The sequence below is a fragment of the Phalacrocorax aristotelis genome, chromosome 1 (assembly GCF_949628215.1).
Source record: "Phalacrocorax aristotelis chromosome 1, bGulAri2.1, whole genome shotgun sequence".
Classification (NCBI taxonomy): Eukaryota; Metazoa; Chordata; class Aves; order Suliformes; family Phalacrocoracidae; genus Phalacrocorax; species Phalacrocorax aristotelis.
In genome coordinates, this window is record NC_134276.1 from 168,053,300 (window position 1) to 168,067,424 (window position 14,125).

Genomic DNA, 14,125 nt, shown 5'->3' on the forward strand with positions numbered 1-14,125 from the left:
GTTGAACAGCACAGAAAAAAAAATCTTAATAGCTGTTCAGTAAGTGCACTGAGTGAAGCCAAGTCTGGTAGAACAGGAAATAAACAGTAGACACACATTTAAACTGGTAAAATTCACATGGTACTTATGAATAAGTTTGTCCTTACAACCATAAATTCTGCTGTCTCCAAGTTTCTGGAATGTTTTGCTTTGTTTGAATGGTTAATTCTAATATCCTTTTAAAGTAGTTCGTTATACCATAAAGCTGAGTACATGAGAAACATTTTTGTCCTTTTTCACAGCCTTTTTTTGACATCCGCGCACTGTTTACTCATGTACCAAATGTATATTTACACAAGGAGGATATAAATAGGCACCTATTGTTATCTAAATTCATACATGAAAATGTTTCTTGGGTTCTAAGTGGAACAATAGGAAGTAGAAGATGTCTTTCTGGACAGTTGATCTGTGCCGTGAGTTTTGTACTTCCAGTAAAATGCATCTGAAATGAAATGTCTCTAAACCAGTCTTTAGTCATTAAAAAGTATTGCTTCTATATTACAGTTCAATGATGCCCTGTTGTATACTACTCCAGTTCAGTCAGGGATGTATAAACTCAACAACATGTTGTCGTTGGCTGGAATGAAGGTGAGTCACTTGTTAAAATGAGTCTTTCTGCAAATCTACTTAAACTAAGGCCTTCCAATTTTCAAAACTCAACTATTTTTATTGGTGGAAAGAGATATTAAAGAAGCGTATGCTCTAGAGCAATCCTACAGGATTAACGTTTCTGGCATACTACAGCCTGTGGGGTTGCTATCTTAAGTTTCCCTAAAAAAACTTTGTTGCCACAGGATCATCTCACCTGCATTTCATCCAGTATTGTCCTACTCTGAAATAGTCTGCCTACTTATTTTTTGTATTGCATTTTGTTTAGACTACCTCACTTCTGCCTTGTAACTGCTTTTTATTGCCCACACCCAGAGATTAGGCATCTCTGCCTCATAAGCCTCTGACAGATCAAATCTCTGTGGTTTATAGAGATCTGCTAACTGTGAGGGAAGGTGTGGCTTTTGTTTCTGTGCCTTTGTGAAAAGCATCAAAGTTAAGCCCTGAGCCCCTCTGGGTAGTGATAAGGGACATGCACGCCATATATTGACGCAGTCTCTGACATGACAGTTAGTGGAAACAACAAACCGTTGCCTCGGGAATCAAGTAACTTGTCTCTGGTCCTGTCAGAGAAAAGCACCAAGGCCAGCTGCAGCACAGATCTGGTGCCCAGGTTCAAGATTTCACAGGCAGAGCTGTAATAACTCTTCTGCCAGCAGCTGTTTCATTGTGGCTCAGAACACTCCTAACTTTCAAACCTTCTTATGTTTGAAACTTGGTAGCTTAGGAGAATCAGGAGGGTGGTCGAGCCCTCGGGGGTATGGGGCAGACAACCACTCTGGGGTACATCAGTAGGCTACATCTTGTCCTGCAACAGTAGTGCCTTTTTTTGCCCAGTGGCAGGAGGAGCTTAGAGGGCAACGGGCATGGACATATTCAAGCACAACGGGAGGTATCTGACAGCTCTTGAGGTTCATTCCCCTGTACATCTTCAGTGTTTGTACGGGGCCACAGTGAAATAGAATGGTGGGCTCCATGCAAGCTTAGTGTAGCTGGGCCATCTGGGCTGCTGTATGATCTCCTACTTTTGATATTTTTCTCTCCGGTGTATCCCTTCTGCAATAAAAATGTAAGAGATTTTACAGTAAGTAAAACTAAAGCAACTATAAAAGTACTATTTCAGTTTGAATGTCAAGTTTTCTCTCTTGACTGAAGGTTAAAAAACCAACCCAGGAAGCGTATCAGAATGAACTGAACATTGAAAGTGTAGAGAGATCCTTCATTCTTTCAGCAAGGTAAGTCTTACAAATTAATAATGAATTTAAAAACGTGATTTCAAACAGGCCATGTAAGCTTTTTATAGCTTATTTTGCACTTCTGTAATGAAAAGTTACCCTTGGGTAGAGTAATTACAGAGTAGAGGGAGTGACAGATGAGCTTCTGGAAATAAGGTAGGCTTAGTCTTAACTTACTTTTGTTCATATTCAAAACTGATTTTGAAAATTTATTTTTAAACGAGCCAGCAGAAAGGAAGCCTGGTCACATAAAGTAAGTTTCACAGATACCATATGAATTTGCAATCTCTAATACAGTTCACCCTGACTTGTAAGGAAGACTGCCCTTTGTGAAGTGATGGATAGAAGTACAAAAGCTATCTTAAATGTGGCTGGTATTTGAGCAATTTGGGCTTAAGGCTGCAGCTGCTAGGGATTCTGCTGTCCTCAAGACAGTTAACTGTTAAGCGGAGTGAATAAAACTTTTTTTCTTGGTTCCTCCTTTTCAGCTTAGCTTACACCTTCAGAATTTACCTGAAGTAAATTGCAATATTATCCTCTCACTGCCTTTCCTTGAGAGGAACAAGAATTAAAATTGTTTCAATTCAATTAATTTTAGGCTTTGCTTTTCAGTATTTTTTTTTGTTCTTCCAAGGTTACTGATACGCTCTGTCAATGTATTAACAGGACAGAATATGAAGCATGACAGTACATTTTGATAATATTATTGGTAACTGATATAAATAGAAAGAAGTCATCCTGGTCTTCTAGATAAAATAATTGTAATTGAAACAAGAAATGGATCTGAAATTATGGCAATGGCAGCAATTACTGGAATGGTGTTGTCTTTACCAGAAAACCAAATTCTCCGTGTAGCAGCAAAAGGATACATGGGCACTAAACCAGAGCAGCTGTGGTCTGCCTTCACCGAGATGCCTTTAGCAAAGACCTGGTTTTGTGGATTGTTGTTTTTACTGTGTTGGAGTTTTATATATTCTGACATTTGTGACAGTGCTGATACCAATGAAGACAGACATGTTTTCTCTTTTGTTTAGCAAAGCTGAGCAAGGGCAGACTGCTTCTTTTTATGTGACCTTGTAAATACCGATGTGAGGATGTCTGCACAAAGATAGCAGTATCTCTAGCTGAGGGGTAGACCACGGTAAACCTTGCCAAAGGAGCCAAATGAAGGAGCTCAATTGTCTGAGCAGTAGTTAGTTATAACGACAGACTTGGGTATTTTTTTTTTTTTTTTTTTCAACAAATTTCAATGTTTCTTTTGGTTCTTTTGCACACTGGGAAAAAAAAGATGCATTTCACAATTTAGGGTATGACTCTGCTCTAGTATAACACGAGCCGGTCTGTGCTGTTTAGGTGCCTTGGTGACTGGGTGTCACTCAGATAAATGAAGACATTTATGGGATTGCAGTAAGCAATGTGGATTTATCTCTGCTTGACTTGAAACAGCATTTCACTTTTAATTCAGACGTTTTAAAAATTGTAAAAAAATCATTGGAACTTGTGAAAAGATTATCATTTTGAAATACAACCTACGTATTTTCCACAAACAAGAGACACTTGTCTTTTTGAGGAACTGATTAAACGGTAGATTAAAAGCAACTTCTGTGAAATACATGCTGGTCCATAGGGAAAAACTCATATATGTAACATTCTCATCAAATTGGGCAGAGTTTGTGACATACTTTTGTCTTGACCTTGAAACTACTGGAGTTACCCTCGCATTACCAACTAAAGCTGCTCTGATTTGCTCTTTCTTTTTTAGTGTTGTTGTTGATCTTGCATCTTTGGCGAGCATTCAGCTCTGTTACTTCTATACTTGCTGGAAGCTGTGTGTGTGCAAGAGCCCTAAGTTACCGGCAGTGCCAGAGAGAGGTTGCATTTGCTTGGGATGAAGGTGGTGCTGGGGGCCCCAAATGTAAATGAGGATTTTCAGATTGTTATCTGTCTGTAATCGAGGCCTGGGTCTGTTGTGGTGCAGGAGGGAAACAAGTGAAACATTACCAGCAATAGGTGCTTGCAAAATTTTTTTCCCCCAATTAATTATATTCTTCCTATTGATAAATATCCTGGACGTGAAGAGAATCAGTATCTTATCAATACAGACTGCGCCTTCCTTTTGGTGGTGCCTCATTCTAACAGCTTCTTGGCTCCTGTGTGATAAAAATCTCAGTTACAAACCTTCAAATTAATCTTACAGACATTGGAGACAAATTTCACTTCTGTATTTTTACAAAAAATAAGCGTTATGTGGAGTGTACACCGAAGAAGAAATTCTGAAATAACCCTGGGGGCAGAGACAGGGAAGGGTTTGGAGCGATTAAGCTGGTGAAAATTGCTAGTAATAAAATGTAAACCACTTAATGACTGAAGTATAGATTAATTCCTAGACAAGATCTTTGTCACTTCAGGTTTAGTTTTACCGACTTGTGTTAGTATTCTGTTTTATCTAGTGTGAGTTGAGGTTTCAGTCTTCCTGGGATATCTGTAGGAATGTGTATTGTTTCACATGGTACAATGCAGTATTGTACTAGAAATCTGTTAATCAGAGAAACAAGTTAGCACATCTGCACGATACAGCACTGTGCAGAAGTAAAGCTTTGGTCCTGAAAACAATAGTCATGGCAGCCTGACATGGTCTGCAGCCAGTTGGCCCCATCCCCCTCGATAAGGCTAGCGAAGAGCTACCCCAGGCAGGCATAACTGCATTGGCTCCCCTAACATAAGGATAGCTCATGCGAGACTAGCTCAGCTGGGAGAGGTGCCCTAAGACTCTGATCCGGGAAACAACAGGGGCATCCTTCTGTGAGCCCTCCTGGGACCCCCGAGCTGCTTACTGTGTTGGGCAGTGGCGACATGTGGTCCTAGCACATGTTTGATAGTAATAACAATTTCTGGGACTCTCCGCACTCCATTTAAAAGTTCAATGCTGTTTTGTTAAATAAAAGCCTAAATTAAAAAACAAATTAAAACAACCTGAAAAAAACCCTTGCAATTTTAGTACACAAAACAGCTTTTGGAAGGATGCAACAAATACTGGACCTGCAGTGAGGGATGTGGTAGGGCTGTGCAGCTGTGGGGGAGGGCTGGGAGTAACAGCAGAAGAAATGCTGCCTGTTTTGCTGCAGCAAACCATTACATCAACTCAGTTGCTGATGGCACCGCCTTTGCTTTTTAAATTCTGAGGGATTGTAAACAGCCCTAGAGGCTAGCACTAGCAAACCTACCAAATGAGAGCTTCCTAGAGAAATATTAGGGCATAAGCCATGTAGCTCATTGTGCAAGCAGCCCTATGTGTAGCAGTCCCCACACAATGGGGGCTGCTTAATCTCCAAAAACCAGGCCAACTTTAAATTTATTTATTAAATATATTTTTAGGAACCTAATGAAACGTAACCAGATTTTGAAAAACCCAAAGGAGTTGATTAGAGTTATGAATGTTATGTAGCTAATGCAGACCAGTTGTTCTTACTGGATCAGGAAGCAAAGGTAAATAAACTGAACAAAATATTCCGCTCAGAGTGTGAGATATTGGGACAGACAATAAATCATTTCTTTGCCCTTGCTTATTTCCTCTCCTTTTGTTCTGATTTTGTTGCTGTGTGCACTAGGTCGTTTTTTCCCCCCCTCATGCCTCACAGGCTTCCCCTATGTTTACCTTACCAGATTTGTCCTCTCTGATTCTGTATAGTACTCAATTTCATCCAGTTCAAAACTGTCGCTAAAAGTATTTTCCTTAAAGGTTCAAAGATTATTAAAGCTTCCAAATTAACCTACAAAAACTGATAAACAATAATGGTGTTGCACACCTAATTTGTGTAAATCATGGCTTTCCTCATACCTAACTTTCCTTTTTATATGTTCATCATGTTAAATTCCTTGGTTTAAACAAACTAATTTATTTGATACTGTTTAAGGAGTGGGGGAAAAAATGTTGGTGGTAAATAGTGGTTTAAATTTTAGAAGCCCTTTTAAAGCTGGCACGCCATCTTAAAAAAGCAGTCTAGCTGTTCCTCTGCCACAAAACACTTCCGTCCTTCCTCAGAACACCTTCCATGGTGCTGGCACAACTAGTTGTTCAGCTGTGTGATAAGCCCAGTCAGTAAATTGATTCAGAGGAAAGGCAGGTGGATGGCTTGCTTTAATAGGTATTTATTTCCCAGTGCAGCCCACTGTACTTACAGCCAACCTCATAAGCCACATGTGTTCAGGCACAAGGAAGAAAATAAGACCTAGTGGCTGAGAGGGAGTATAATAGGCTATTCTTTGTGGCAGCAGCAGTGTGGATTTATATTATATGAAAGTAGAGGTGGGCCCACGGCCTCAGGAGGTGCTTTGGCACTGCATGTAATCCAGTATAGCTGCAGGCTCCTGCTGTGCCAAGCTCTCCTTGTTCTCCCTGTGCCATGCCACTTCAGCCTAATACTTTTCTTGCACTTGATCAGCGGTCCACCAGCTGTGGGATAAAGGGCTACAGTAAGTGCATCTGTTTATCTCTTTGGACTAGCTAATCCAATGGAAGTATTTGGGAAAAAATACCTATTTCAAAGCAGCTTGACCTGGTAGGAGCAAACAGTCAGGAGCACAAGGCTGGGGGAGAGAGAGCATGTTTTTTTTTCTGACAGAAGCTTGGGGTTTCACAGGGTTGGGTATAACAAGCTGCACCCTGAGATAGAAGGCTGGGTGGGGGAAGGCTTGCTGAAATCTCAGAGCCCCTCTCAAGAGGTAGGGCCCATTCCTTTGTTCTGGGAACACCATTTATGCCAGTGTTACTCAAGCTATTCAAGGGTCCAGGGAGAAGGGGGAAGCAATGACATATAAGCCTTGAAACAATCACAGTGTATTTTGGAAGGAGGAAAGGGAGGGAGGGAATCCCCATCATAACAGACAGAAATCTTTTTAGTATTAAGCAACACAAATAGCTGACACCATGCAGGCCGTTAAAAAATGACAGTTTCAGCAGGAACTGGAGATGGTCTATAAAACTGAAATTGCAAGAGAGTTAAGTCAATGTGTAATAAAGCTAATGGAAGTCTAATCAACACTTGCTTCATAGTTTTAAATGTTAATAATAATAAAAATTGATTTTTTTTTTTTACTCCAACAGTTCTGCTACAGAAAGAGATGAGTGGTTAGAAGCTATCTCCAAGTCAATTGAAGAGTATGCAAAAAAGAGATTCACGTTTAATCCCAGCAAAAGTCTTGAAGAGGTATATTACATCTTCATTGTTGGTTTGTTCCCTTTTTGAATGTGAAGTTTCTTTGCAGGTGTTTAGAGAAACAAGTGACATTCCACGGTGAATAATAGAACAGGATGGCAAATAAGTGAACAGATGATAGAACAGAATGATATTTCATAATTTCATCTACTTTGTAAATTTAAAATAATTTTCTTCCAAAAAACCCAAACCAGCTTTCTCAGTTCTCTTGGTAATCTTGAAAACAGATGAAATGAAAAGATTTTAAAATACAGCAGCTGTTGGTATAAATAGGCTGGTAAAGCTTGAAAGTCACACAGCCTTTTTGAACTAATTAAATACAGTTCTGTCTTCAGGCTTGCATTATAATGGTCATTGATTAAACAGTAGATAACATTTAAAGCCATGACGACAATTTATCAGAGAAGGCTTTCCAACATAATTAGAGTTAACTTATAATCACTGATAAATATTAATCTTATTTCTTATCACTGAAAGTAATGGTATTCTGCCTGTGTTCTCTCAGGCAGATCCAGAGAAACAAGAAGAAAATAGTCCACTGGGATCAAAGGCTCCCATCTGGATCCCTGATACTAGAGCCACTATGTGTATGATCTGTACAAGTGAATTCACATTGACGTGGAGAAGGCATCACTGCAGGGCATGCGGAAAGGTTGGCGATTTTGTGATTACCTTTTCAGTTAGTCATTTGGGTTCCTTGTGTGACAAATACAGACGGAGCCTGACTGTACCACAACAATGCTAGTAAGGGAACACTGTAATGGGACACAATTATATGGATTAAAAACAACATGTTGGTTTGTTTTGGTTTTGTTTTATGCTTTAGAGTAAGATGTTATGTCAGACCAGTGTTGAACCTTTCAACCTGTTACATGTTTCTTATTTTGTATTTTGGAGTACCTTTTATGGTTGCCTTCTGCTTCTGCAATTACATAATACAAATGAAGAATGAGAAAAATGTCTTCCTCACTAATTTTCATAAGAGAAATAATGATTTTGTTTTTAAGTTAGTACATAACTTAACACTTATTTAACACTCCTGAACTGTATCTCTAATAAGCCTTTATTTTTCTTGCTTTAATCAAGTGAGAATGCAGAATTCAATGCAGTTGAGATATCTGTGTTCTGGAGAAATTTTCAAGGGAGCAATGACTATTTTTAGTTATTTCTTTAAAAGCATATGATTTAAACAGTTCAGTAACACAGTAGGCCTCTTCTGCTTTTCATGGATAGTTAACGCTGGCTTATTGACTTGTGTAATTCAGTGATATTTTCTTTTTTCTGTTTAAATTGTTATCATTTAGAGGAGGAAAGAGCAGCATGTTGAACATAAGAACATAAGGAAAAGCCAGGGTCTTAAACCATTTTCAATGTAAAATAATGCCTATTTCAGGTTCTGTTATGGGATTAAAGTACTGAAAGAAATGAACGTCTTTGAGCATTTGGTGACTTACAGGTGCACATCATATACAATAATGCTTTTATCTGTTTCCAGATTGTCTGTCAAGCTTGTTCATCAAATAAACATGGTTTAGACTATATGAAGAACCAGCCAGCAAGAGTATGTGATCATTGTTTCAGGGAGCTACAGAAACAAGGTAAAGAAAATCTGCACAAACTGTCTGTCTTATTTTTGTGACCCTTATTATCATGGTATGTCTGTGCATAGTCTTTACTGCTGGGTTCAAGTGCCTAATTATGCTAGAGCCTGAAAAGCAATAGGCACAGAATCATTTAGGTTGGAAAGGACCTTTAAGATCGAGTCTAACTGTTAACCCAACACTGCTAAGACCACCACTAAACCATGTCCCTAAGTGCCATGTCTACACATCTTTTAAAAACCTCCAGCGATGGTGACTGCACCACTTCCCTGGGCAGCCTGTTCCAGTGTTTGACAACCATTTTGGGGAAGAAATTTTTCCTAGTATCCAATCTAAAGGCATCTGAGGTTATAAGAGCCCAAACAAGATTCTGTGGAGTAAGTTAGGAAGTGAATGTGCAATAAATTTGCTCTTCCTTCCAGAAACGTGCATGCATTTGCCCTGTGATAAAGACATGTAGCCTATGCTGCTTTCTTTTTGAAGTAGCTATTGTACATTGCTTTTCATTATTCACAGGGTACAGGTGTACAGTAAAGTCCTTGCAGCTTATCGTGACCTCCTAGTGGGTTCACGTGTACTTTTGTTCTCTGTAACTTGTATGCCTGTAAACTTCGTTCTTGCCAGCTAAGCTGCTGAGATAGCTGAAGCTCTGGGGCTCTATAAAGACATAAGCCTTCATCTTACTGAAGCTGAGGCTCTGCAGCCTCAAGCCTTGGCTCATCTGGAATTCAAGAGATTGGTATATCTGCACCTCAGTTCTGAAAGCAAACTCTTCAACGGTTGCCTACTGCACAGTGGCAACATGGGTTTCAATGTAAAACACCATCGCTAGAGCTATTTTCATTGAAGCAATTTCAGAGACTGTGGTACTACTGATGTGTGGTGGTAATAACATTTGATTAGAGGTGAGATCCAGGGGCAGTTTCCTTCCCATCCTGAGGGAATTAAAATCCACCTCTTTGAAGGATCTTCATATCATTATGCAGAAATGAATGTGAAATCAGAAGGGCACCTCCCAGTGAGGTGGGAATCCAGTCCCATCTCACTAGACCTGTTCTGAATTCTGTCCAAAGACTCTAGTATAAAATGCACAAATGAGCCATAAGCAGGGACTGAAACAGTTTGCTGCCCTCCTCTCTGGCAGACCCTCCAGTTTGACGCAAGCTCTCCAGGATATCAGAAAATCTGTGATGCCCCAGTGAAATAATCAAGCTATGGCTTCCAGCATGCTGGGAGTGGCATTTGTCATGGGGGTGTGGAAAGCAGCATTGACAACCCTTGAATTGGTGGTGGGAGCCTGCAATGATGGGAAAGATGGATTGCTTGGACCGCCTGCAGGTCTCTGCATTGGGCACTAGAGGCTGCTGTGCTGCAGGCAATTGCAGGTATTTTTAGCTGGGAAAAGAGCTGCAGAGCAGGTGCAGTACAGGTGGCAATCCAATTACTCTCCTGCTCTGCTCATTATTTCAGAGCCTCACCATGTTCAGGGACAACTCTAGAAGAGGAGTTAATAAAGCTTAGGGCAGCACTACTCCTTCCAGACTGGACTAGAAACTAGTGGTGGGTGTTGCTAGAAAAAGGGGTTTTAAAGGAGTGAAGTGTTGCAGAAGTCTTTCAAGAGAGATGAAGGAGCTGCCTGCGGCAGTGGAGAAAGAAGCACATGCTCTGGAGTTGGAGATCTCCAGAAGTGTGTGTGTGACGGCATGGTGCTGGAAGAGGAACCCTACAGCATCCATACTGATAAAAGCTGAGAATATAACAGATGTATAGAATTGAAGGACAGAGTTAGAGAACAGAGATAAAGCACAGACTGAACTGCAGAGAACAGGTCTAAAAAAATTTTGTGGTTTTTAAGACTTAATTTTCACCCTGCTTATGGGCAAAGGTAGTTCAACATCAAGAAAACAGACTTTGAAAACAAACAAGACCAATCGTTTAGTTTTAAATTTCTTGTGGCTTTTAGTCTGATTGTGATTTGGGGGATTCTAACTCATGGTATTGATAATATTGAAAAGTTAATTCAACACTGAATTTAATGTGATTAGGCATTACTATTGAAACACTGTAATCAAAATAAAAATGTCAGCTGCTTTTAAGAAAGAAAAAGTCAAAGAATTATTGCCTGCGTTTAGTCATCTGCGACACGAAAGCAATATATTCATCCTATGCATTTTAGATAACCAGTGCACTCCTAAGAGCGGATCCCCAGTCAACCATAAATCTCCATCAAGTGCCTTGTCTACAGTATTACATAGTATTCCCTCTGGAAGAAAGCAGAAAAAAATTCCTGCAGCCCTCAAAGAAGTAAGTGCTTTATTGGTCAAAAGTAATGCCTTGTTGGTATTATATCAATATTAACAGTGAAAAAAATAATTCCATATTTTAGCCATCTTATCTAGAATCAAAAGTCAAAAATCGCCTCTAACAGTGGTTTGGGCCTTAGTTTCATATAGGCAGGGACCTGAACTATGAAGTAGTGTATAAACTGTGTAAACACCTGAGAGACTGTAATTCACAGAGATAGTTGGAATTGTCATTTATTTCTTGCTTCCCTGTTTCAAGGAATTGTGATTTACCTCTGCACCAACAGTCAATGAGAAGATTCCTACACTAACTCAGCTCTTGGCTTATGATTAGGAAAGGTAGAGCTAAACTCTGCCTACCTATACTGGAGGTCTTGGGAATGGGAGAAAGTAATTTTTCTTCTTATATAGGAATGTGTGTTCTCCAGGTGTACATGGTCCTCTGTGTTTCAGCCCTCTCGTCCTGTTGCACCCAATTTCAGTTCCAACCTTTAGGAACTGCAGAAACCTCTCTTCCAGACCAGATAGAAGGTGGCAGACAAAATAATTTTTCTTTCAGCCATCTGAGTTAATTAGCAACATTATCTTGTAAGAATTTGCATCTTTGCCAGGACAGGGCTCTGGAGGTCTGGTTTTTTTTTTTTTAAAAAAAAAAAAACGGTACTGCAAAAACCTGGACAGATGCATACATAGTCTTGGGGTTTGTTTATTGGTTTTGGTTTTCCTTCTCAGGTTTCAGCAAATACAGAAGACTCTACAATGAGTGGCTACCTACACCGATCTAAGGGCAGTAAGAAACCATGGAAACACCTATGGTTTGTTATAAAAAATAAGGTGCTATACACATATGCTGCTAGTGAGGTAAGAGACTACGTGTTAGAAATCAAATATCCAATGATAATACTGTCCTTGCAACAAAGTTGTTTATAGCTTGTTTCTAGATCATAAAAATAAAATCAGATCACCTTACAGTAATTGATCTGATTGCAATGTAGTATTTTGAAAAGGCCCAGTGAGCTCGGTACCATAATACACTGATATAGCTACGCTGTTTCTGATTCCAGACCTAGCTTTGAGTACCTCTGCACTGCACACCATTGCACAGTTGTAGGTATGTTCTGAGTCAGTTGAATACATGGGGGTCTGTTTGGATGCATCACACTGGACTAGTGGCAAAGCCAACATTATAAAAGCATCTTGAAGTATCTTGTTCTGCAGTTCCAAAAGGTATTTTGGATGCTTGGAAAATGAGCAAACTAAACCCCTTTACTTCTCCTCAAACTGTTGTCTTCAGCCTGGAGTTGTTATTTAATATACAGTGCTGCAGTAAAAAAAAAAAACACAAATGCGTCTTATCTAATGGCATTTGCTTTTTTTATTTAGAATATGTAGTCCTATTGCAGTGTGGAATAATCTCTAACATACATATAAGCTCTGTACATGCCAGCATGTGCTGAGGATGTAATTTTATTGCAACATATATGGATGTATTGTAGCACTGGAGGATCTTGGTTTTTGCCTTTTTATATTATATGTTATAGCTTGCTAAGAGCTTTTAAGAGCAAAATACCCAAAGCATCTGTTTAAAGTATTCCTGTCCCTCACTTTCTCTCAGGCCCAACCTGTCCTGACCATGTAAAGAATCGCCCTTCTTCACCCATGTACTACCCCCACTCTAGTTATTTTCTGGTTTGTGCTCAGATTTGTTCCTGGGCTGTTCCTCCTGTAGTCCCAACCTTTATTTTACAACTTCTGAATTATGTCCAGAACCTGTGACGTTATTTCCACCACAGCATTGGCAATAGTTTTCTTTTTTAAAAAAAAAGGTAGTTCTAAAAATACCTTAAATAGTTATGTACAAAATTATTACTTTTGCGAAGATTTGAAAAATATTTGAGCATTGTGTCTCTTCTGGCAGTTGCAAAGGAGACCTTGGCAATTGTAAAGAAAGGCATATTAATCTGTGACAGTCACCTTAAATTTTCTTTTGCTTGGCTGCTTCTGAGATGTCAGCCTGCCAGAGTAGCTTCAGTTTGCAGCTTGCAATCACTAAATTAACTCTTTCCAATTTTCTTTAAACTAAGGAATATCTGTCCTTATTTTTCATCTTGATAAGCTATTACAGGAGACGTTGTTTAGAGTCTGAAGGGAAGGTCCTGTGTGGCCTTAGTCAGGAAACCTCACTTAAGCTACTTACATTAGTTCCAAGTGATATAAACATTAGTGGTAAAAAGACCACTTATTAGTGGTACAAAGACCTAAAATAGAAAAACAGATTGCTAAGCCTTACTTGACTGTTTTCCAATATCAAGAAATACTGCTTTCACAGGATACTCTTGTTTCAGTGTAGAGGCAATTACCAAAGTCTTCACCCAATGTGTCAGTGTTTATGTACATTCTTTATTTTTTCTTTCCAGAAGCATTGCAGACCCTGCTCATTTACAAAACACTGTTTTGGAATTTGCACAGGATGAAAATACTTTTTTTTTCCTTCCAAAAATGCTGTGCATTGTACTTGTTAATTAACAAGACAGGAGTATTAAAAAAAGGAAGTAATTGAGATGAATGAGGAAGGGAGACGGATGCCTTTTTAGCCAGGTTTTGAAATTAAATTAAGAGAAGGTAAAAAGGTACAGCTTCTCTTGCCACTCTCTCCTAGCCAACCACTTGTGAACGCTCAGCACTTTTTTCCCCCCTTTCCTGTTAATTTTCAGCAACAGAAAGCAACATAAGTTTAGCCATCAAAAGTATTTGGAGTGTGACTCCAGTGCTGGAGAACATAGGTTACATCCATAGCGCCTCCTTTTTGCATACCCAGTGCAGCTAATAGCATCCCATATCACTTTTAAGACATGAAAACTCACTACTGAGGTTGTTGGAGAGAGCACTGGGCTAGATGCACCTTTGGTCTTATATCTTTTGATGTAAGAAGTCCTTACCAGGCAGAATGATGAGATTACAGAGTGACAGATAAGGCAGATGTTATCAGGGGAATAAAAAGAGGAACGGCAATGTTGAAGTCTACAAGGTTTTGTTATTTCCTGTCCCAGATTCATGCATGGAGACTATAAAAAGTGGCATTTTGTGCATGACTATTTGTAACAACTTGTTTGTTGAATAAT

At 39.3% G+C, this 14,125-nt stretch overlaps 1 protein-coding gene across 1 annotated transcript in view; it reads left to right on the forward strand.

Moving 5' to 3' along the window:
- Positions 1 to 14,125, forward strand: part of FGD6 (FYVE, RhoGEF and PH domain containing 6) — an 80,394-nt gene that overhangs the window by 60,035 nt on the left and 6,234 nt on the right. Inside the window, exons 13-19 of the mRNA XM_075080624.1 lie at positions 544 to 627; positions 1,804 to 1,883; positions 6,988 to 7,090; positions 7,605 to 7,751; positions 8,595 to 8,697; positions 10,877 to 11,004; positions 11,736 to 11,864. Of these exons, the coding sequence (XP_074936725.1) occupies positions 544 to 627; positions 1,804 to 1,883; positions 6,988 to 7,090; positions 7,605 to 7,751; positions 8,595 to 8,697; positions 10,877 to 11,004; positions 11,736 to 11,864 (774 nt within the window). The remainder of the gene's footprint in view (positions 1 to 543; positions 628 to 1,803; positions 1,884 to 6,987; positions 7,091 to 7,604; positions 7,752 to 8,594; positions 8,698 to 10,876; positions 11,005 to 11,735; positions 11,865 to 14,125) is intronic.